We start from the raw sequence: 22,314 nt of genomic DNA, 5'->3' as shown, positions 1-22,314 counted from the left end.
TCCTTCCTTTTTTCTTTCCATCCTTTTTTCTTTCCTTCCTTCCTTCATTTCCTTCCATCCTTTTTCTTTCTTTTCTTCCTTTTTTCTTTCCTTCCTTCCTTCCTTCATTTCCTTCCTTCCTTCATTTCCTTCCATCCTTCATTTCCTTCCATCCTTTTTCTTTCTTTCCTTCCTTCCTCCCTTCCTTTTTTCTTTCCTTCCATCCTTTTCTCTTCCTTCCTTCCATTTTTCTTTCCTTCCTTCTTTCATTTCCTTCCAACCTTTCCTCCCTTTCTTCCTTCCTTTCTTTCCTCTCTCCATTCCTTCCTTTTTTCTTTCCTTCCATCCTTTTTCCTCCCTCCCTCCCTCCCTTCGGACTGGCGTCTTTATTTTTCAGGATGATGGATTTGCGCCCGGGCTGACTGTTAATGGGGCTGACCGTTTCCCTCGGCCCGGCCGGTTAACCGAACCGCCGGTTCTCCCTCCCAGCTCGCTCGCTGGGAGCCTCCGGGGGGGACGTTCGGCTTGCTCGCGGTCCCTTTCGCCCTTGCCTTCCTCTCGCGCGCCGTTGGGGTCGAGCTGGGCAGGAGGGGCAGGGATGGAGGGCGAGGGAAAGGGCTGGGCAGCCTCTCGGGATAGAAGGAGACGCGGGTTAGCCGCGCGTCCCGTGTCGTGTGAACGCAGCCCAGAAGCTGCAGGGGTCCCTCTGCGGGCGCGGCACCGGAGTCGGTTGGGTGCTTTGGGGTCTTTGCAGGATCTAGCAGGGTGGGCGCGGGGGGGGTTGGTTCTTCCCTAAAGCATCTGGGTTTGCAGGTAGATTGCTCTGGAATATGGGGGCGCTCCTTAAGTAGGGAGACTTGGGGAGGAATTTTCTTTGATCTCCTGCTCCAATCCTGCAGGTAAGCGTACAGCGGCATGAAGGGCTGGCTAACCAGGGTTAAGACTGTCCTGGTAGACTGCCTAAAACCGGGGTCTCCAACCTCCGTAACTTTTAAGTCTTCAATTCCCAGAATTCCCCAGCCAGCCAGCCAAAAATCTCAGGTTTGCCAAAGCTGATCAGATGCAGGAACTGCCTGGCATGTGCCCCCAGGTGAATAAATTTCTGGCCTGCAGAAGTCTTATTTCTCTCTGCTTATGTACTTGGGGGCTTCCCTGGGGAATGTAACGGTGCTAAATTAGATGTACATTTTTATTTCAAAAGTTAAAGAAAGAGTAAAGCTTGCATAAATCCTCCTCCCTCTCCCCCTTCCCCCCCAGAGGGAGGGGGACAGAGATTGTCTTCCCGAAAAGAAAAGAAAAAAAGATAAGTCATGAGTTATTCTTGCAAAAAAAATTATTACACTATTTAATTTTCTCTCTTTTTTTCTTTAAATGGAAAAAGTCTGCCTGCTACAGATAATCCAGTTGGGACACATGGATTGCTTTGCCAGGCTCCAATGTTCTTTTGAAGTAGGCTTAAAGCAGACTCGTTTTCAGAATTACAAAGTGTTCAAAGATAACGAAAACCAGCGAAAGATTTGAGGAAAATTTAAGATGCCCGGTTGTTTCTGTTCCGTTTGCAACTGTAGCTAAATGCTAACATCTGAATCCCTCCGGCGGCTGTCAGGATAGGTTGGGGTTACAGCTTCCACGATTGCCAGGCAAGGGCGAGAAGGATCCCCTATCGCATCTTGGGCGGGGTACCAATTCGGGGAGGGGACTCGGTTTGGAGAAAGAGGCGGAAACCTCTCATTAAGGCAGTGTTTTTCAACCACTGTGCCGCGGCACACTAGTGTGCCGTGACATAGTGTAAGGTGTGCCGTGGGAAAATTACTTTATATATAGTCAATATAGGCACAGAGTTATTTTTTTTTTAACATTTTCTAATGGTGGTGTGCCTCGTGATTTTTTTCATGAAAAAAGTGTGCCTTTGCACAAAAAAGGTTGAAAAACACTGCATTAAGGGGTGTTTGCAAAGCTAGGATGTGATTCGGCATCTTATCTAGGCAATATGTGCCGAGAAAGAAATTCAGGCTAAAAGGAGAGCTGATTTTATTTTTCTGTTTACGGGGTTGAAGGCAGATTCCTAATGAGAAGGTGGGCATCTCTATCTAAACACAGCTCCCTGGTCTTTTCATGAAATGTATTGTATTGTATTGTATTGTATTGTATTGTATTTAATAGATTTATAGGCCGCCCAATCCCGGAAGACTCCGGGCGGCTTACAGCAAAGAAATAAATTTTTTAAAAATAAAGAGTTAAAACAAAAAGACAGATTAAAACCTCATCATGCACCCAATCTGGTCGGGGCTGGACCTCAGTTATGAGGTCAACAGCCCCAGGCCTGCTGGAATAGCCAGGTTTTGATAGCCTTTCGGAAGGCCATGAGAGTGGGGAGGGTCCGGATCTCTGGGGGTAGCTCGTTCCATAGGGTCGGAGCGGCTACAGAGAAGGCCCTCCTCCGGGGAGCCGCCAGCCGACATTGTCTGGTTGATGGCACCCGAAGAAGGCCCATCCTGTGGGATCTCACCAGCCGTTGGGAGGTATGTGACAGTAGGCGGTCTCGCAGGTATCCAGGTCCTAAGCCATGTAGGGCTTTAAAGGTAATGACCAGCACCTTGAATCGCGTTCGGAGACCAATAGGAAGCCAGTGCAGCTCGCCGAGGATAGGTGTAACGTGGGTGTATCTTGGTACACCCAGTATCGCTCGCGCGGCTGCGTTCTGGACTAGTTGTAGTCTCCGAACACTTGGGAACACAATGGGATCTGGAGAGGTAAGAATTCAAGGAGAGAAAAATCCCTAGAACTGTGATGGTGAACCTGTGGCACGCAGAGCCCCCCCCTCCCCCCCGTGGGCACGCACACCGTCTTCTGGTTTCTGGTGCCCGTGTCTTTGTGAGTGCCGGAGCGCTGGAAAACGGCCTGAAACGGCCAAAACCAACCCAAAAAACAGACCGTTTTTCAGGCTGGTTTTGGGTCTTTTGGGGGCTGTTCTGTGGGCCAGTTTCCAGGCCTGGAAAACAGCCCGGAAAACAGCCGGAAATCAGGCCGGAAAACAGCCCCAAAACAGGCATGCATACTGGCCAGCTGGTTTTCAGGTTTCCAGCACTCCGGCACACGCAAATTCACGCATGTTCCGATTTGGGTTCTCGGTGCCGAGAAGGTTCGCCATCACTGCCCTAGAAGGAAAAGCCAGCGGCATCTCAAATCGGCCTCTCCCAACCCTTGGCCGCTTGGAGATGTGCCAACTTCACCTCCCAGAATTCCCTTGCCAGCTGTGCTGCCAAGGATCGAGAAACACCGATTTAAATGCAGGCGGGAACGTTTGTAAGTGCGAAAAATGGGCTGGTCCATGTTTTTAGTGCCGTTGCAACTTTGAATGGTTACTAAATGAAGTGTTCTTAAATAGAGGACTATTGCTAATTTATATATTGCGCTTCTCTTCTTGCTGGTGGGGATGGGCTCCCATATATATGGAGGGAGGGATGTAGGTAGGTAGGTATATACATAGAGATAGAGATAGATAGGTAGATAGGTAGATAGGTAGATAGGTAGATAGGTAGATAGATGATAGATAGATAGATAGATAGATAGATAGATAGATAGATAGATAGATAGATAGATAGATAGATAGATAGGTAGATAAGTAGATAGGTAGATAGGTAGATAGATAGATATGAGAGGGAGGGAGGGAGGGAGAGAGAGAGAGAGAGAGAGTGAGAGAGAGAGTGAGAGAGAGAGAGAGTGGCTGGTTGGCTGGCTATTTCTCTCTTCCAACTGCTCCTTTCTGGAGATCTCACTGGAGTAATTACATTTTGATGATCGTCTCCTTTCCAGAACGGGCTCCATAAATCCTCCGTAATCAGGGAAGCGTCATGGTGACAGGGTGGCCCAGCTTCCTGTTTATTGCTCGCTCGGTCTCTGCTGCTGCCACCCTTCCTCTGCCTGTCACCTCCGATCTTTTTCTCTCTCCCCCCTCCTCCTCCTCCTCCTCCTCCTCCTCCTCCTCCTCCTCCTCCTCCTCCTCCTCCTCCTCCTCCTCCTCCTCCTCCTCTTCCCTCGCTGGCCACTGACCTCAACTCAACTCAACCCCACTTGTAGTAAAGAGAAGGACCAGGGGAGGACCATGATAGCAGTCTTCCAATATTTGAGGGGCTGCCACAGAGATCAAGCTATTCTCCAAAGCCCCTGAAGGCCAGACAAGGAATAATGGATGGAAACTGACCAAGGAGAGATTCAACCTAGAAATAAGGAGGAACTTTCTGACAGTGAGAACCATCAACCCATGGAACAGAAGTTGCCTTTGGAAGTTGTGGCAGCTTCATCACTGGAGGCTTTCAAGAGGAGCCTGGACTGCCATCTGTCAGAAAGGGTGTAGGCTCTCCTGCTTGGGCAGAGGGTTGGACTAGATGACCTACAAGGTCCCTTCCAACTCTGTTAACCTATCTATTATTGGGAGCCTCGCAAGAGCGTTTGGTCACCTTCCGATTAAGTGGATCGTCTCCAGTTGGCTGGAAGAGAGAACCAGTGTCACCCGACAGAATTTGGACCCGTTGAGGTTGTCCATGTGTGTTTTTTGGGGGTGCCTGCATTCCTGCTTGACCCTTGACCCCTGTTTGATGTCGTTCGCTCAACTGGCAGCAGGGGAAACATCCACTCTGAAATGGGTGGAAAAGAGAAGGAGGCAGGCTGGGCTTCTGGACTGAAATGGGGGCTTGGGGGTCTGTGGGAGGGGTCTTATCTTTGGTGGTCTCCTAGGAAAACCAGCGGCCGGATTGGAAGTGAGGGACAGAACCCAGGCGAATTTGCATTTCAGCATGAACCTCTTTGTCGGTTTGTGAGAGCCGAGGTGGAGCAGTGGTTAAATGCAGCACTGCAGGCCACTTCAGCTGACTGCTAGTTCTGCAGTTCGGCTGTTCAAATCTCACCGGCTCAGGGTTGACTCAGCCTTCCATCCTTCCGAGGTGGGTAAAATGAGGACCCGGATTGTTGTTGGGGGCGATATGCCGACTCTGTAAACCGCTTAGAGAGGGCTGAAAGCCCTATGAAGCGGTATATAAGTCTAACTATTGCTATTGCTATTGTGGAGCACGTTTGCTCAGGATATTACAGGGTAGGCTTCATCCCTGGAAGATTTCAAGAAGAGACTGGATGGCCACCTGTCCAAAATGCTGTAGGGTCTGCTTGGGCTGGGTGGGGTCGGACTAGATGACCTACAGGGTCCCTTCCAACTCTCTTAGTCTAATCTAAGAGGCCCCGATATCCTTGCTATCTAGAAGCATCCTGCCTGTCAAGTTTTCTAGTTGAGATGAGGCCTTCAGGATGGGTGCCTCTACAGACAGTTCCCGGCTTAGAAACTTTCATTTAAGGTCAGTTCAAAAGTTACAAGGGCCTTGGGAAAAAAATGATTTACAACCTGTGCTCGAAGTTGTGACCTTCACCCACCACCTTGTTTGCAATTCGGGACCTCTTATCCACTGGCTGGCATTCACAACCGGTTGTGGCATCCTACAGTCACGAATGTATGTATATATGTACGTATGTAAGGCTGTGGTTTTTCGAGTTGCAATGGATGGCTGTGAAAGTTGGACCTTAAGGAAGGCTGAACGCCAAAGAATGGAGGCCTTTGAACTCTGGTGCTGGAGAAGAAGACTCCTGCATTGAGTCCCTTGGACTGCAAGGCTATCCAACCGGTCAGTCCTAGAGGAGATCAACCCTGACTGCTCTTCAGAAGGCCAGATCCTGAAGAGGAAACTCAAAGACTTTGGCCACCTAATGAGGAGGAAGGACTCCCTGTCCAAACTTTGGAACTTTAAGACTTGTGGACTTCAACTCCCAGAATTCTCTTGGGGAATTCTGGGAGTTGAAGTCCACGAGTCTTAAAGTTGGCTGGGGAATTCTGGGAGTTGAAGTCCACGAGTCTTAAAGTTGGCTGGGGAATTCTGGGAGTTGAAGTCCACGAGTCTTAAAGTTGGCTGGGGAATTCTGGGAGTTGAAGTCCACGAGTCTTAAAGTTGGCTGGGGAATTCTGGGAGTTGAAGTCCACGAGTCTTAAAGTTGGCTGGGGAATTCTGGGAGTTGAAGTCCACGAGTCTTAAAGTTGGCTGGGGAATTCTGGGAGTTGAAGTCCACGAGTCTTAAAGTTGGCTGGGGAATTCTGGGAGTTGAAGTCCACGAGTCTTAAAGTTGGCTGGGAAATTCTGGGAGTTGAATCCACGAGTCTTAAAGTTGGCTGGGGAATTCTGGGAGTTGAAGTCCACAAAGTTGGCTGGGGAATTCTGGGAGTTGAAGTCCACGAATCTTAAAGTTGGCTGGGGAATTCTGGGAGTTGAAGTCCACAAGTCTTAAAGTTCCCAAATTTGGACACCCCTGTGCTAGACTGTTTGTGATGGTTTATTGAAGCTCAAAAGGGTCATTATTTTTAGCTTTTTATCCATGTAGAAGAAAGTCAGAATTTACTTTTCTCGACAACTTTTCCCCTCTTTTTGTCCGCGCTGTCCAGTTTTGCTTTCTCCACGCCCCTCTTTCGTTCCAATTCTTTTTCTTTCTTTTTTTTTATTCGACACCTTTTTGAAACTTTGAAATAAAGTTTTTTTGGGAAAAAAAAAGAATATGGGAAGAAATTCTGCCTCCCACCTGTCTTTGGGCCCCGGCGCAAAAAATCTGCTAAAAGGATGGCATGAAAGCATGGCAGAAAAACATCATAGCTATGTTCTTCTGGCCTCGTTGAATTTCGGTTTGTGTCATGAGACACACAACAAAGGCACAACTCTTAAAGCAGATGTTTGCGGGTGACTTTTATGGAGGAGCCATGAAGCAGCTGCTTGTAAGTGGCTCTTAAAGCCCTCTTTTCTTACGGAGAGAGCACATCAAAAGCCCTTCGCCCCGACACATTTACCGTATTTCGTGGCCATCGCTTCTCCGAGCTGCCACACCAAACCTTTAATCTGTTCCTATTAGGGGATTATGCAGAAGGACGGTCTTATCAATTTTGTGCCAGGGTAGGCTAATGATTGCTCGCTACCGGTTTCCAGCTTCCCAGATAATTTAATTAAAGGAGGCAAGATGGATGCCGCTGTTGTATTTTCCTCGTCGTATTGATAAGACGATTAAATAAATGTCTTACAAGATTACCGTAAAGCAGTTTCATTTCCGTGGCCCGTCGTCCTTCTCTGCATAGCTGTAGTTAATTTGCTGGCATCGTTTCTTTCAGGCGGTCTGGTTATCCTTACAAGCGCACGCTTCTTAAATAATTATTTCTTTCTGGGGGATTTGAGCTAATGTTCTCCCCCCTCTCCCCCCCCCCCACCCGCCCCATAAAATCCAGAAATCTGTTTGGATCTTGTAGGTTTCAGGCTGGGTTGAAAGCTGGCCCGTCATCGGATTTTAACGGGGTGTCTCAGGCTTGGCCACTTGAAGAGGAGTGGACTCCCCAAAATTCCCCAGCCATATTTAATTTAATTTAATTAAAAGTCAGTAAACTGAAGGACCTTGGCCAATGTTTCTCTCTTGGACCTTGGGTGGAAGCAATCAGGGCAAACCATTTGAAACACCTCACCAAGAAAAATGCGGTGTCTCATACAGTTGGCAGCAGATTCGGACAGTGAGGAGGGTTGGGGAGGAACCTGGGCCAGTCCTGGAGTCAGGGGAAGGCTCTGAGGAGGGCTCTGTGTCAGAGGCAGAGAGGGGGCCAGGACTGTCTGACAGTTATCAGCTGCCTTCGGAGTCAGACATCAGTGAGGCAGAATAACAGCTGGAGCCTGTTCCCAGTGAGCGCATGCACAGAGTTTGATTTGGTTTGGTTTATTGGATTTATATGCCACCCTTCTCCCAAGGACTCAGGGCGGCGTACAACATTAAAAAAAACACATATTACAAAAGTTTTAAAAAAAATTAAATCGAATATCCAAAACAAAACCAATTAAAATTAACAATAACATTTTTTAAAAAACAAATCGATTAAAATTAACAATCATCAATAACGATTGCCAGACGAAGGGAAGAGCTAAAGAACAAGGGTCGACTCGGGAGTAAGGCCACAGGTGGACGATGAATGGCCCCTCCCAGAGGGAATCAAAGAAGAGCGAAAGGGGAGTGGAGTTTGCAGGAGACAATTAGTTCCACTTGGGAATCAGTCCACAGGTGGATGGTGAATGGCCCCTCCCAGAGGAAATCAAAGAGGAGCAAAAGGGGAGTGGAGTTTGCAGGAGACAATTAGTTTGCTTCATTGGTTCGTGACTTTCCGAGACTCCTGGCCAAGTTTTGCAAATATCGACCTGGCAGCTCTCCCAGCCAGATAAGGTCTGTGACTGTAAATCCTCCCTTGAAAGACTTTGCTGGAGGTGAATGAGCAGAATTCACAGTCAATTAATAAAAGGGGTTTTTATCGGGACCAGGAGTTGGCTTTAGGCTCTCGGGAAGCCTCGGTCAGAAGAGTCTTCTAGTCCAACCCCCTGTTCAAGCAGGAAACCCTACACCACATCGGTGCCATGAAGTAAGGATCCTTGGATCGGTTTGGTGCCGGTGGGAGGAAGCCACCCGGGAGCGCACAGGGGGCCTCTGCGCACCCGTGGCTCCTTCTGACGTTAGCGCAAGCGATCCTCTTCCTGCCGCCTCTCTCCTCCTTTTGCTCAGCAGTTTTCGGGTCTTCTGGTTTGCTGGGTAATTGAGTTTTCGGCTCGCAATTATTTCAAGACCGTAAGTTGCTCTCTTGATAGCGGAAAAAAATAAAATAAAATAAAATGCTGCTTGCTCTGGAACTCTCGAAACGGTGGGAACTTGCTCCAGGCGGCTCCTTTCCTCTAAGCCAGTGTTTCCCAACCTTGGCAACTTGAAGATGTCTGGACTTCAACTCCCAGAATTCCCCAGCCAGCGAATGCTGGCTGGGGAATTCTGGGAGTTGAAGTCCGGACATCTTCAAGTTGCCAAGGTTGGGAAACACTGCTCTAAGCGACCGTTTGCGGTTCCTATTCTTGGCCGTGGGATTAATTTTAACAACGTTTCCGAAGCGCGGTTTTTGCAAGTCCTTCTCCCCTCCTTCTTCCCTTCCCTCCTCTTCTTTTTTCCCCCTCGCAGTTTCGGGAAGTCTGTTTATGTATTTATGTACGTAATTAAAATAGAATGGGAGCTGTAGACCCTTGCAAATTAGAAGTTGCTCGGCTTTTATGGATGGATATTGGGAGAAGCTGCCTCTTTGGTCTCATGTTGGCTTATCCAGAGCCAGCCAAGAATCATCATCATCATCATCATCCTCCTCCTCCTCCTCCTCCTCCTCCTCCTCCTCCTCCTCCTCCTCCTCCTCCTCCTCCTCCTCCTCCTTTGGGTCCTGGGGATGGTTCAGCAGAAGATTCTTGGGGGGTTGGGATCTGCCTGAAGGCCGTTGGCTCTCTCCTTGATCTGGTTCTCAACTACCCTGCGGGGAACAGAGATGGCGATTGTGTTCAGCTTTCTCTCTTTCTCAGTTTTAAAATCATTAAGCTTAGCAACTGTGGTGATTCACTTAACAATCACCATAAAAAACATCCTTCCTTCCTTCCATTGATCCTTCCATTGATCCATCCATCCATCTATACATTCATCTTTTTCTCTATTGTCCCTCCTACTTCCTTCCTTCTTCCCTCTCTCCCTCCCTCCCCTCCATCCATCCTTTCTCTATTCTCCCTCCTATTTCTTTCTTTCTTTTTTTCTTTCTTTCCTTCTTTCCTTCCTCCCTTCCTCCCTCTCTCCCTCCCTCTCATCCATCCTTTCTCTATTCTCCCTCCTATTTCTTTCTTTCTTTCTTTCTTTCCTTCCTTCCTTCCTTCTTCCCTCTCTCCCTCCCATCCATCCATCCTTTCTCTATTCTCCCTCCTATTTCTTTCTTTCTTTCTTTCTTTCTTTCTTTCTTTCTTTCTTTCTTTCTTTCTTTCTTTCTTTCTTTCTTTCTTTCTTTCTTTCTTTCCTTCCTTCCTTCCTTCCTTCCTTCCTCCCTTCCTCCCTCTCTCCCTCCCATCCATCCATCCATCCATCCATCCACCTACCTATCTAACCTACAATACTGCACTCTAACCACTGTGCCACCACAGCCCTTCCTTCCTCCCTTTCTCTCTCCCATCCATCCATCCATCCATCCATCCATCCATCCATCCTTTCTCTATTTTCTCTCCTATGTCCTTCCTCCCTCCCTTCCATCCATCCATCCATCCATCCATCCATCCATCCATCCTTTCTCTATTTTCTCTCCTATGTCCTTCCTCCCTTCCTCCCTCCCTTCCATCCATTCATCCATCCATCCTTTCTCTATTTTCTCTCCTATTTCCTTCCTTGCTTCCTCCCTCCCTCCCATCATCTATCCATCCTTCCATTCATCCTTTTCTCTATTCTCCCCCCATTTCCTTCCTTTCTTCCTTTCTCCCTCCCACCCTTCACTCTCTTCCTTTCTCTTCTTCCTTCTTCCCTTCCTCCCCACTCCCTTCCTTTCCTTCCTTCTTTCCTTCTTTCCTTCCTCCCTTCCTCCCCCCCCTTCTCCCTCTGTTTCATGGCCCTGGGTTATCTGAGAAGGTCTGGGATGAATGAGTCCGGGGGATTCAGGATCATGTTCCGCAGCCGCCCTCCCTTCTCCCAAATGTCTTCCTTCCAACAGGAAGACAGAGCAATTTTAAGAAGGACCATTAAACAAAGGGATTACCTTGGTGCTCGAGTTCTCTCTGGAGAGTTTTCTGAATTGGATAAAACGCTGAAGAGGGAAAAGGGGGTGTCTTTTGGCTGGCTTACTGGTGCCTCCAGCCTTTTCCTTCTCTTGGCCCAGCGCTAGCAATAGATTGGAGCAATTCAAAAGGAATCTTGTCTGAAGCTGCTGGGCAAGAGGGAGCAGGACAACTTCTGGAGATTTGAGGTGACCTGGAGCAAGACTCTGTAACTTTACTCTTGCTAGAAGTGTTGTCCCCTCCCAGAGGAAATCAAAGAGGAGCGAAAGGGGAGTGGAGTTTGCAGGAGACAATTAGTTCCCTTCATTGGTTCGTGACTCTCCGAGACTCCTTGCCAAGTTTTGCAGATCTCGGCCTGGCAGCTCTCCAAGCCAGATAAGGTCTGTGACTGTAAATCCTCCTTTGAAAGACTTTGCTGGAGGTGAATGGGAGGAATTCACAGGAAATTAATAAAAGGGGTTTTTGTCGGGACCAGGAGTTTGCTTCAGGCTCTTGGGAAGCCTTGGTCAGAACAAGAAGTTTCAGCTCTCTCACTCTCCCACGAAAGTGTTGCCAGATTGGAAGAGAATTCCCCCTGTCCCAAAAGTACATGCTAACCCCCCTCCCTGGTCTCTGTCTTTACAGGGTCAGATTTGCAAATATGCATCCCCAAAGCTCTCACCTGTTGCTCCCGCAAGATGGAGGAACGATACCAAGGCTTGGCTCGCTCCAACATGGAGCAGATTCTCCAGACGGCCAGCATGGATTTGAAATTCCTCATCATGCAGAACGCGGCCATTTTCCAAGGTGGGTGTGCGGAGAGGCTTCATGCCCCGGGGGGGGGGGGGAGCTCGGAGGGTGGCAGGGTGGGTGGGGGTCCTTCGGTTGTGTTGCTGGGTGGGACAACGTGGGAATGACTTGGGAGACAGGAGAAAGAGCCGCTGATGAGGCAATGGTCAGACAAGAGATAGTGGAGCCTGCAGAAGGAACGGCAGCTAAAGTCTCCGATGTGGGGAAGGCGTGTCTTGAAAATTCGCAAAGGTTCCTTTAATTAACTTTACAATAAAATTATGGCTGGTGCCTCCAAGGGTGTTTCTTGTCGGAGCTGCCGTCAGCCTCTGCCTTGCTGCTACTTCGGCTGCCATTAAAACGGGGAGGGGGGGGCGCATGGTATTTGGGAGGGGAATCATTATGTGCTGGAGGAATATTCTAGATGCTGTCTTGACCATCTCATTGCGCATGTGGAGGAAGGGAGTTTCCCGCCAAGGTTAACTGTCCAGCATTCCACCCTGATGATGTTTTTTTGAAGATATCTCCCACCTGACAGTTGGGTGAATTATAATTTGGACTATGGACTGGGGTGCCAAGGGGAGGGGATTGAACTATACCTGATATTCTTTGCTTTCACGCCCAATTAACCAGATTCAGCTTTGCTTCGCTACTGGTCGTTTGTAATTAGTAAACCTGATATTCTTTGCTTTCGCGCCTAATTAACCAGATTCAGCTTTGCTTTGCTACTATTCGTTTGTAATTAGTAAAAGTACACTTGATTTCAAACAAATGGAGTTGAGTGGTTTCTTTCCTGATTATTAAATGAAGCAGCATCTGACAGCTGTCTCATAAGCTGACCTCAGTCTTGCAAGTGTGAAGGCACTTCTCTTCCCCCCTCCCCTTGTCTTCACCACTCAAGAAACTAGGGAGGGTCTCTTCTGATGCTCGCCACACCCATTTTTCTTCCGGGAGTTCAGCTGTCTCTTCTCTAACCGCAGCCTAGCCTGCAGATCTTCCTCCTGTCTTACCAGAGGTGGGTTGCTCCCAGTTCGGCTGAACTCGTAGTGGAATTCAGGCTGGGTCCAGGAACCATCAGCGACCCAGGCCCGCCACCTTCCCCACCCCCCCAAACCGGTCCCCCCGCTGCCGCTGGGCCACCAACATTTTGGATTTTAGTGACTGCGCGTGCGCCGTTCGCTGTAAATTGTTCTGTGCATGCATGAGCGTCCGCCTGACACGTGTGCGGGTTGCAACCGGTAGTAAAAATAGCCGCAACCCTCCCCCCTCAGCGTCTTACGGATCATTACGGATCAAAACGGAGTGAGGTTCGCTGGTTGTTTTGCAAATGGTATCCCGTTAGCGTCTCCCACTTCCCTCCTTGAGTGTCAGGGAACGCGGCTCAACTCCCAGGGTGGAAACATTTGTGCATTGCGTTGAACTGTGTCTTAATCACGGTTTGTGGGCGGCTGCTTTAGGCGCAGGGCTTAGCTGTGGTTTACGGGCTAGAGATCCGGGGCGAATCAAAAGCAGGCAATTCAGGCCACGATATGATGCAGAAACACACTTGACTTTTATGGTTAACAATCCGTCCAGAAGCTGGTTTTGCCGGTGCATTTCAGGGCTATTTTAACCCGGTTAAATATGGATGGTGGGTTCAGAATTGACCCGACCACTTCCAAAATAACGGCACGTTTTTGTATATAAATATAGGGGTGGGGGGAGAGTCCTCGGTAGCAGATGGAGAACCAAACCCAACTCCTCCCCAGCCTCTTATTTTGCGGTGTTTTGCTGCTGCAATCCTGGAAATGCCACGGGGCCTGGAAAAAAAAATCTAATAATCTAATAAAGTTTGCTAAGTGAACACAGTAATGGACACGCCTGGACGGCATCTCGCTAAATGCCAAGCGACTCTCCCCACCGCTCCTCATCAGGAAAAAACAAAAAAGAGGTTTGCTGCAGCTTCAGCAGGGAGAAAATTCAATTTAGCGCAGGAGAGCATCGGTGTGAGTTGGCCCCGTCACTCGAGCGGCCCCCGCGTGGGGCTGATGGAAACGTCCTGGAATGAGTTGTGAAAGGGGCCGGCGCAGCATGCGTGCGCGTCTTACGAATGGGCTCAGTGACATTTCCATACGTGGCATCAAACGCAAGGAGGGAGGAGGGGGGAAGTAGCCAGGCTGACAAGAGCTGTTTTTCAGCAGGCGAGCAAAGACCTTTTCGATTTCGTGGTGGTGCAGCAAAAACAGCTTCCAGTTTAAATGACACAGAGGTGGTGATGATTGGGCCAAGGTCCCTCCACTCACCCACCCACCCAGGAAGAGTTGGTGGAGTGCCTTGATCTTCCATCTGTTTTATCTCTGAGGTGACAGGTCGGGAGCGTCTTCCGTTAAGCCGGGTTCTCAGCCTTGACAGCTTGAAGATGGGTGGACTTCAGCTTCCAGAATTCCCCACCCATCTTCAAGTTGAGAGACCGCCTGCTGCCAATTACCTCCCACAGACCCATTAGATCTCACAGGGTTGGCCTCCTCCGGGTGCCATCTACCAGCCAATGCCACCTGGCTATTACCCGGGGGAGGGCCTTCTCTGTGGCAGCCCCGGCCCTCTGGAATGAACTCCCCGCTGGGATTCGGACCCTCACCTCTCTCCAGGCCTTCCGAAAAGCCGTCAAAACCTGGCTTTGCCGGCAGGCCTGGGGGTGATGAGTTCCCTCCCCTCTCGACATGTATGGTTGTGCGACTGTTGCCTATTTTTAATATTTGTATTTCGTTTTTATGTTCCCCCTTTCCCCCCTTTTGAATTGTTCGCCGCCCTGAGTCCTCCCGGAGAAGGGCAGCATACAAATAATAAAATTCTATTCTATTCTATTCTAAGCTAGCCTGACTGAGGCCATCTTGGAGGCTTCAGTGCGGCCACAATGGGAGAGGGGAATAGAGATAGCTGGGGTTTTGTGGCCGAAACAAAATAGTTTCCCTTGAGAACCAAGGACATTCCCACAGGTGGCTGAAGAGAGGAGGAGTGAAGTTTCCAAGCAACCAGACAGCATCTTGATTGGACCATGTGACTGTTTTGAGAAAGGGGGGAAACCGCCTACTTCTAATTAGGTGAAAATCGTGGGAATTCTTTAGAGTCGGTTTTCACCAGTCTGTGCCAATATGATATAGCCAATAAACTTGTTTCAGGAAACTGCTTACCTCATAGTTCTGTTTGCTATGGATGTGTTACTTGGAATTCTGACATCTTTATTTTACAACACTGTTCTAAAATAAAGGAAATAAAAAGGGAATAGCAAGATCGTCTCTGTTGATACACCGCTTTGTGCCTTAATCTGCTTAAACCCTTTTCATCTATAAATTGGAATTGGTTAGGTTTGTATGATATGCTGTGTCAAGATGCATAAATCTATAGTGGTTTCTGAGCTGGTTAATTCCTTGACCTTCACTTCCTCCTCTTTCTTCCTCCTTCCCTCCCTCTCCTCGCTTCTCGCTTCTCCTCCTCTTCCTCCCTGCTAGCCGATTCTTTTTTTTTCCACAGGTCTTTTTGGTGGAAAGGTGGCTTAGCTGCTCTCCGTTTTCAGTGTACTATAGTGGTTTCTGAGCTGGTTAATTCCTCGACCTTCACTTCCTCCTCTTTCTTCCTCCTTCCCTCCCTCTCCTCGCTTCTCCCTTCTCCTCTTCTTCCTCCCTGCTAGCTGATTCTTTTTTTTTCCACAGGTCTTTTCGGTGGAAAGGTGGCTTAGCTGCTCTCCCTCCCTCCGTTTTCTGTTTATAGTAAGAAAAACGCACGCAGTGTAAGCCAATAAACAAACAGAATTGGGGAGGAGAGAGGCAAAAAACTATAGCTTGCTTTCCCGTGTTCTGTGTAACAGGAGGGTGGAAGGATTTGTTCCTCCAAGACTAACAATATTTTAAGGCCAGATGCAAACGGAAAGTTGTTTTTTTGCTCTCTCTCTCCTCGGTCGGCTGGAAGGAACCCTGAATGCCTGTGTTGTGAGAATGGAAGCAGAGATGAACTTCAGGTGGGCCACAAACTGGTTTGGAGAGATTAGGGGGAAGAAACAGGGCGGCTGAAGTGCCATCTGTTTGTTTGAGGATAGCTTAAAGAGAGTCGGGCAATTCCCATCCAGTCAAATGGCATCTTCCTGCAATGTATTTACTACTTCAGCAGCAGCAACCTCCTGTTTTCTGTAATTACTTCTCAAGGCAAGAATTATCTTCGGCAGTTTTAAGTCTGAATACATTCCGAGTGCTTGGGGGAAACGCTATTAAAAACAAACAAACGCCAAAGTGATTTCGCCAGGCAGCTGCAAACTTCGCCTTTTTTATTTTATTATTATTTATTAAATTTATAGGCCGCCCAATCCCGCAGGACTCTGGGCAGCTTACAAAGCGGAAGGAAAAAGAAAAAGGAAAAAAATAAAAATAAAAAATAATTAGCAGTTAGCAGTTAGACTTATATACCGCTTCATAGGGCTTTCAGCCCCCTCTAAGCGGTTTACAGAGTCAGCATATCGCCCCCAACAACAACCCGGGTCCTCATTTCACCCACCTCGGAAGGATGGAAGGCTGAGTCAACCTTGAGCCGGTGAGATTAGAACCACTGAACTGCAGATAGCAGTCAGCTGAAGTGGCCTGCAGTACTGCACCCTAACCCACCTCGGCTCTGTGAATTTAAAATTCACAGCACAGATTCGTTCTAGTCGGGGCTGGACCTTTCAACAAGGTCAACAGCCCCAGGCCTGCCGGAACAGCCAGGTTTTAACAGCTTTCCTGAAGGCCATGAGAGTGGGCAAGGTCCGGATCTCTGGGGGTAGCTGATTCCAAAGGGCCGGAGCAGCCACAGAGAAGGCTCTCCTCCGGGAGCCCGCCAGCTGACACTGTCCGGCTGACAGCATCCGAAGGAAACCCAATCTGTGGGATCTTATCGGCCGTTGGGAGGTATGTGGCAGTAGGCGGTCTCGCAGATACGCTGGCCCTAAGCCATGTAGGGCTTTAAAGGTAATGACCAACACCTTGAATTGCATCCGGAGACCAATTGGTAGCCAGTGCAGCTCGCGGAGGATAGGTGTAACGTGGGTGTACCTCGGTACACCCAATATCGCTCGCGCGGCCGCATTCTGGGCTAGCTGCAGTCTCCGAACGCTTTTCAAGGGTAGCCCCATGTAGAGAGCCTTACCTTCCAAAGGCGGTCTTGCCACCCTTTCTCTCGGCTGCCCCCTCCTCCGCTGGTGTGCTCTCCCTTCCCTGCCACCTCCACCAACGCTGTGTTTGCTCTGTGGGCTGAAAGGGATTAAAGGAGGAAATAAATTATCTTCTGTCTGTGCCTGCGTATTTTAGAAACGCAGAAGAAGAAACAGTTGGTAAACAGAAAGGAAGCATAGCAAGGCGACCAAGTCAAGGACAAGACGGATTGGTATAAAACAAACACACACACACACACACACGCTGCTGTGATGGGCTTGGCTTTCAAAGCCCCTGCTTTCTGTTTTCAGAGAGAAAGAGAGAGAGAGAGAGAGGGAGAGAGGGAGAGAGAGAGAGATATTAGTTTTTCCTGAGCCATTAAGCTGTCAATACACACTCATTCCATGTCCTTGCTGACGAAACTCAGGCCGTTATTCACCCTACTGACACCTGCCAATGATGGAAGCTCCAGCCAGCCATATGTAATGGTGCCAGGGCCTCCGAAGGAGTCCTATTAATCTCTGCTCAGAAGAAAAGGGCCTCCAAAATTGGCTTCAGCAACAAGGAACAAATCCACACCAAGCTCGTAAGCCAGGCTTTGGTGGGGCTTGAAGAGGGTGCTTGGAAGGGCCCCCCCAGTGTGTAAAACCCAGCCTCCCTCTTTATGTCTGACGCTCAAAAGTCTCCAAGAAATACAGGCACTCCTCATTTTTCCAGCTTCTCTTTTCTGAACGACGCTGGAGAATTAAGGAGAAACTTCCTAACGGCGAAGACGATGAACCAGTGGAACAGCTGGACACCAGAACAGGACAGAATAACAGCCGAAGTGGCGCAGTGGTTATGGTGCAGCACTGCAGGCCGCTTCAGCTGACTGCTATCTGCAGTTCAGCGGTTCTAATCTCACCGGCTCAAGGTTGACTCAGCCCTCCATCCTTCCGAGGTGGGTGAAATGAGGACCCGGATTGTTGGGGGTGATATGCTGACTCTGTAAACCGCTTAGAGAGGGCTGAAAGCCCTATGAAGCGGTATATAAGTCTAACTGCTATTGCTACTGCTATAACAGAGTTGGAAGGGACCTTGTAGGTCATCTAGTCCAACCCCTGCCCAAGCAGGAGATCCTACACCCTTTCTGACCAATGGCAGCCCAGTCTCTTCTTGAAAGCCTCCAGGGATGGAGCTCCCACAACCTCCGAAGGCAACTCCTGTTCCATCGCTGTCAGAAAATGCCTCCTTATTTCCAAGCTGAATCTCTCCCATCCCTTTCCATGCATTTCCACTCTTAAATGAGTCCGTTCAATCAGTTCCCGCCCTGCCTTCCATGCCCTTGATTACGGGGCAACAGCTACAGGTAGTCCTCAACTTACGACGATAAGGGCGTCCAGAATTATGATCATGAGTCAAAATGGTTATAAAGTGAGTCATCGTATAACTGCCCACTTTTACTGGCCCTTTTTTCCTGTTGGTTGCAGGTGATTCACAGACTTGGAGGTTTTTTAAGGGCGGCCACTTGTCTGACATGGTCTAAGGTCTCCTGCTTGAGCTGGGGGTTGGACTAGAGGACCTCCAAGGTCCCTTCTGGCACTCTTCTGATTCTAAAGGGCCCGGTGTCCTTTTCTGGTGCCTCTTCATTTTCCTGGTGACCCTCCTGCAGCAACAGATGGGCCATTTGTTCCCTTGCCCGCTGAAGCTTCCCAGGGAGACTCTGCATGTCCAGCTAATATCGGGTGTACCTAGGTACACCCATGTTACACCCATCCTCCGCGAGCTGCACTGGCTTCCCATCGGTCTCCAAACGCGCTTCAAGGTGCTGGTCGTTACCTTTAAAGCCCTACATGGCTTAGGACCTGGATACCTGCGGGACCGCCTCCTGCCACATACCTCCCAACGACCCATAAGATCTCACAGATTGGGCCTCCTCCGGGTACCGTCGACCGGGCAATGCCGGTTGGCGACTACTCGGGGGAGGTCTTTCTCCGTAGCTGCCCCGGCCCTGTGGAATGATCTACCCGCGGAGATCCGGACCCTTCCCACCCTCTCGGCCTTCCGGAAAGCCATTAAAACCTGGCTGTTCCGGCAGGCCTGGGGCTGTTGACCCCAAAATATGGTCCAGCCCCATTTAGAACGGAGTGCATGGTGTGCTGTTTTTAAATCTATCTTTTCTTTCCCTGTATTTATTTATTTATTTATTTCTGTACTGTAAGCCGCCCGGCGTCCTACGGGATTGGGCGGCATATAAATGTTATTATTAGAGAGCCGAGGTGGCGCAGTGGTTAAATGCAGCACTGCAGGCTACTTCAGCTGACTGCAGTTCTGCAGTTCGGCGGTTCTAATCTCACCGGCTCAGGGTTGACTCAGCCTTCCATCCTTCTGAGGTGGGTAAAATGAGGACCTGGATTGTTGGGGGCAATATGCTGACTCTGTAAATCGCTTAGAGAGGGGTGAAAGCCCTATGAAGCGGTATATAAGTCTAACTGCTATTGCTGTGTAGAGCCGAGGTGGCACAGTGGTTAAATGCAGCACTGCAGGCTACTTCAGCTGACTGCAGTTCAGCAGTTCGGCTGTTCAAATCTCACCGGCTCAAGGTTGACTCAGCCTTCCATCCTTCCGAGGTGGGTAAAATGAGGACCCGGATTGTTGTTGGGGGCAATATGCTGACTCTGTAAACCGCTTAGAGAGGGCTGAAAGCCCTATCAAGCGGTAGATAAGTCTAACTGCTATTGCTATTAAACTTAGAAACTAAGCCCCCCTAGCCCACCCCCAGGGATGAGCCAGCCCGAGTCTGCCCCCCCCCCCGCCATTTCTGCAAAGGGAGCCTTGGGCCAGCCCCCTGTGTGAAAACACACAGGCCCTCAGGCTGGGCAGGGTGTGTTTGTGTGTGTGTGTGTGTGTGTGTGTGTGCCTCTCTTTGTGTGTGTGCATGTTTATCTAAGGTGGAGCCTGGAAGAGATATCTTGGAGGTCGGCTGGCAGGCGCGCCAGGAGCCGCCTAGGGATTGGCAGCTGACCTTCCGTCTGGCTCTCTAATCAAAGCTGTTGAGGGATGCTTGGAATGCCAGAAGGGAAGGGGAGCAGGGATCGCCCAGAGGGGCCTGGGTAGTTTCTGCCTGCCGGAGAGGAGGGGGCATGGAATGAGGGGTGGGGAAGCCACGCCCACCTTCCTCTGCACTGCTTTTGAGACTCTTATTTCTGCAGCTTTATTGCATCCCCCCCAACCCCCTTCGATATGCCAGAACCATTTTGCTCTTTGCACTTTTAGTGTGCAGATTTCCCCAAGGGGGGTGTGTGTCTTTGGCTAGGGGGCTTTTCATGCCCATCTCCCTGTCTCCATTAAGCAGCTCCTGGAGGGAGGGGAGGAAGAACAAGGCTTGAGGTTCTGGTGCCCCTGGGAACATTTTCCAAGTCCACTTCTTCAAATTACTCCAAGCTGCTTTTACTAAATCAAAGGTTCCCAACCTTTTCTACATCCTGCATTTCTACGTAACGCTTCGGATATATTCTCTTACCCCTTACAAAAGTAAATAATGAGATGCATAAAGATAAAGGTTCCCCTCGCGCAAATGTGCTAGTTGTTTCTGACTCTAGGGGGAATGGTGCTCATCTCCGTTTCAAAGCCGAAGAGCCAGCGCTGTCCGAAGACGTCTCCGTGGTCATGTGGCTGGCATGACTCAATGCCGAAGGCGCACGGAACGCTGCTCCCTTCCCACCAAAGGTGGCCCATATTTTTCCACTTGCATTTTTTACGTGCTTTCGAACCGCTAGGTTGCCAGAAGCTGGGACGAATAACGGGAGCTCACTCGGTTATTAGGGATTCGAACTGCTGAACTGCCGAGCTTTCTGATCGACAAGCTCAACATCTTAGTCACTGAGCATCCCTTAATTACATGCATAGAATTATGCATCTGCACTATCATTTTGAAACTTCTAGACTGAAGCTTTGGCACCCCCACCCCCCAAGAATATCGTCTCACCCCCCCACCCCCAGGAGGTTTGAGCACCCCTGGTTGTGAACCCCAGTATTAAACGAAGGCGATGTGAAAGGAAGCCCTCTGATTAAGGAGAGCGTCTCCAGCAGTGGCGGAAGGAACAAAATCCATCCGATGGAGACCCAAGGGAGGTGCTTTTGCTACTGGTTCAGGCGCACCGGTAGCATTTCACCGCTGCTTATGGCCCATCCTATCTGGACGTATGTTGTAATATAATTCCTTGTGTAGGTGTGGGTCACCCATGGCCCAGTTCATAACGGGGCATGCAGAGCCACGCTGAACCACACAGGAGAAAACAAACTCCTAAAACTCCATAACATCCTGATAGTTCATAACATAACATAACATCCTGAGATGTGCCCTACCAATGACGCCCAGGATTTGACCATATATAGACAGAACTTCCCTGAGCAGTAGATTAGAAATTGTACTTTTACAGGCTGTTTTTGCTCACATGCTATTGCTCCTCCTGCCTTTGTCCTATCTCAATAAAAGGGGCTCTCAGACCCCCAATCTGGGTCGCTCCATCCCGAGAAAGATCGTGTCCGTGTCTTTTCTCCACATTGGCCTCATGGACGACCCACGGGAACGTTACAGGCGTAGCCTTCGCTCGCGATCGTTTTTCCGAATTAAAATTCCAAGTTCCTTGCCTGCCGTTCTGTTTCTAAATGACGGGCGGGGTTTTCAAATTGCCGTCTTTAAACTAGCATCTCTCTTTCTCTCTGTGTCGGAAGGCATTCATTAAGTTTTTATTCAGGACCAAATTGAAACGGAGGAGATGAGAGGAACGGGTTGTAAGATTAGAGTTTCCAACTGCAAATCCCCACTTTTAAGTATGTTTTCTAAAGCCTGGATTATGATAAATGGTTTTCCTCCGATGGCTGTCGTGGCTCAATTTATTGCAGCAATTTTGTTACCCCTTTGCAGCCGGATTTGCAAGAGATTGGTGGGGCAAAGTATGAGCCCCCCCCCCCCAGTCTTACTCCGCTTCCTTTTGCTTTTCTCCTCCCGGTTCGAAGTTGCTTGCAAAATTAAATGCAGCTTTTGGCTTAGCAGCTCCGTGAGAACAGGCAACCCTTAGCCTTCAAATGTCAGGATCAACCTTTGCATCTCTGGCTGAAAAGGCTCCGGTTTAAATAAAATTATCCGGAAGGAAGGAAGGAAGGATGGAAGGAAGGAGGTATGGAGGGAGGGAGGGACGGAGGGAAGAAGGAACTAGGGAGAATAGACAAAAGGATGGATGGATGTAACGGATGGGAGGGAGGGAGGAAATGGGAAGGAGACTAGAGAGATGGATGGATGGGAGGAAGGAAGGAAATAGGGAGAATAGAGATGAATGGATGTAATGGATGGGAGAGAGGGAGGAAGGAAATGGGAAGGAGAATAGAGAGATGGATGGAGGGATGGGAGGAAGGAAGGAAATAGGGAGAATAGAGAAAAGGATGGATGAATGGATGTAATGGATGGGAGGGAGGGAGGAAGGAAATGGGAAGGAGAATAGAGAGATGGATGGATAGGAGGGAAAGAGGAAGGAAGGAAATAGGGAGAATAGAGAAAAGGATGGATGGATGTAATGGATGGGAGGGAGGAAGGAAATGGGAAGGAGAATAGAGAGATGGATGAGAGAAAGGAAAGAAGCAAGGAAGGAAATGGAGAATAGAGAAAAGGATGGATGGATGGATGTAATGGATGGGAGGGAAGGAGAAAGGAAATGGGAAGGAGAATAGAGAGATGGATGAATGGATGGATGGGAGGGAGGAAAGAA

At 49.1% G+C, this 22,314-nt stretch overlaps 1 protein-coding gene across 1 annotated transcript in view; it reads left to right on the top strand.

The window, feature by feature from the left end:
- The first annotated feature begins 10,561 nt into the window (after positions 1–10,561).
- The window catches only part of GPC3 (glypican 3), an 87,486-nt gene continuing 75,733 nt past the window's right edge, over positions 10,562–22,314 (top strand). Inside the window, exons 1-2 of the mRNA XM_087727112.1 lie at positions 10,562–10,712; positions 11,268–11,429. Coding sequence (XP_087583238.1) covers positions 10,562–10,712; positions 11,268–11,429 — 313 coding nt within the window. The remainder of the gene's footprint in view (positions 10,713–11,267; positions 11,430–22,314) is intronic.

This window comes from Thamnophis sirtalis, unplaced genomic scaffold, assembly GCF_051295495.1.
Source record: "Thamnophis sirtalis isolate CommonGarterSnake01/CBP01778 unplaced genomic scaffold, rThaSir2_p1.2 scaffold_13, whole genome shotgun sequence".
NCBI classification, from domain to species: Eukaryota; Metazoa; Chordata; class Lepidosauria; order Squamata; family Natricidae; genus Thamnophis; species Thamnophis sirtalis.
The sequence above is the reverse complement of the archived record's forward strand: the minus strand, read 5'-3'. Positions and strand labels throughout refer to the sequence as shown.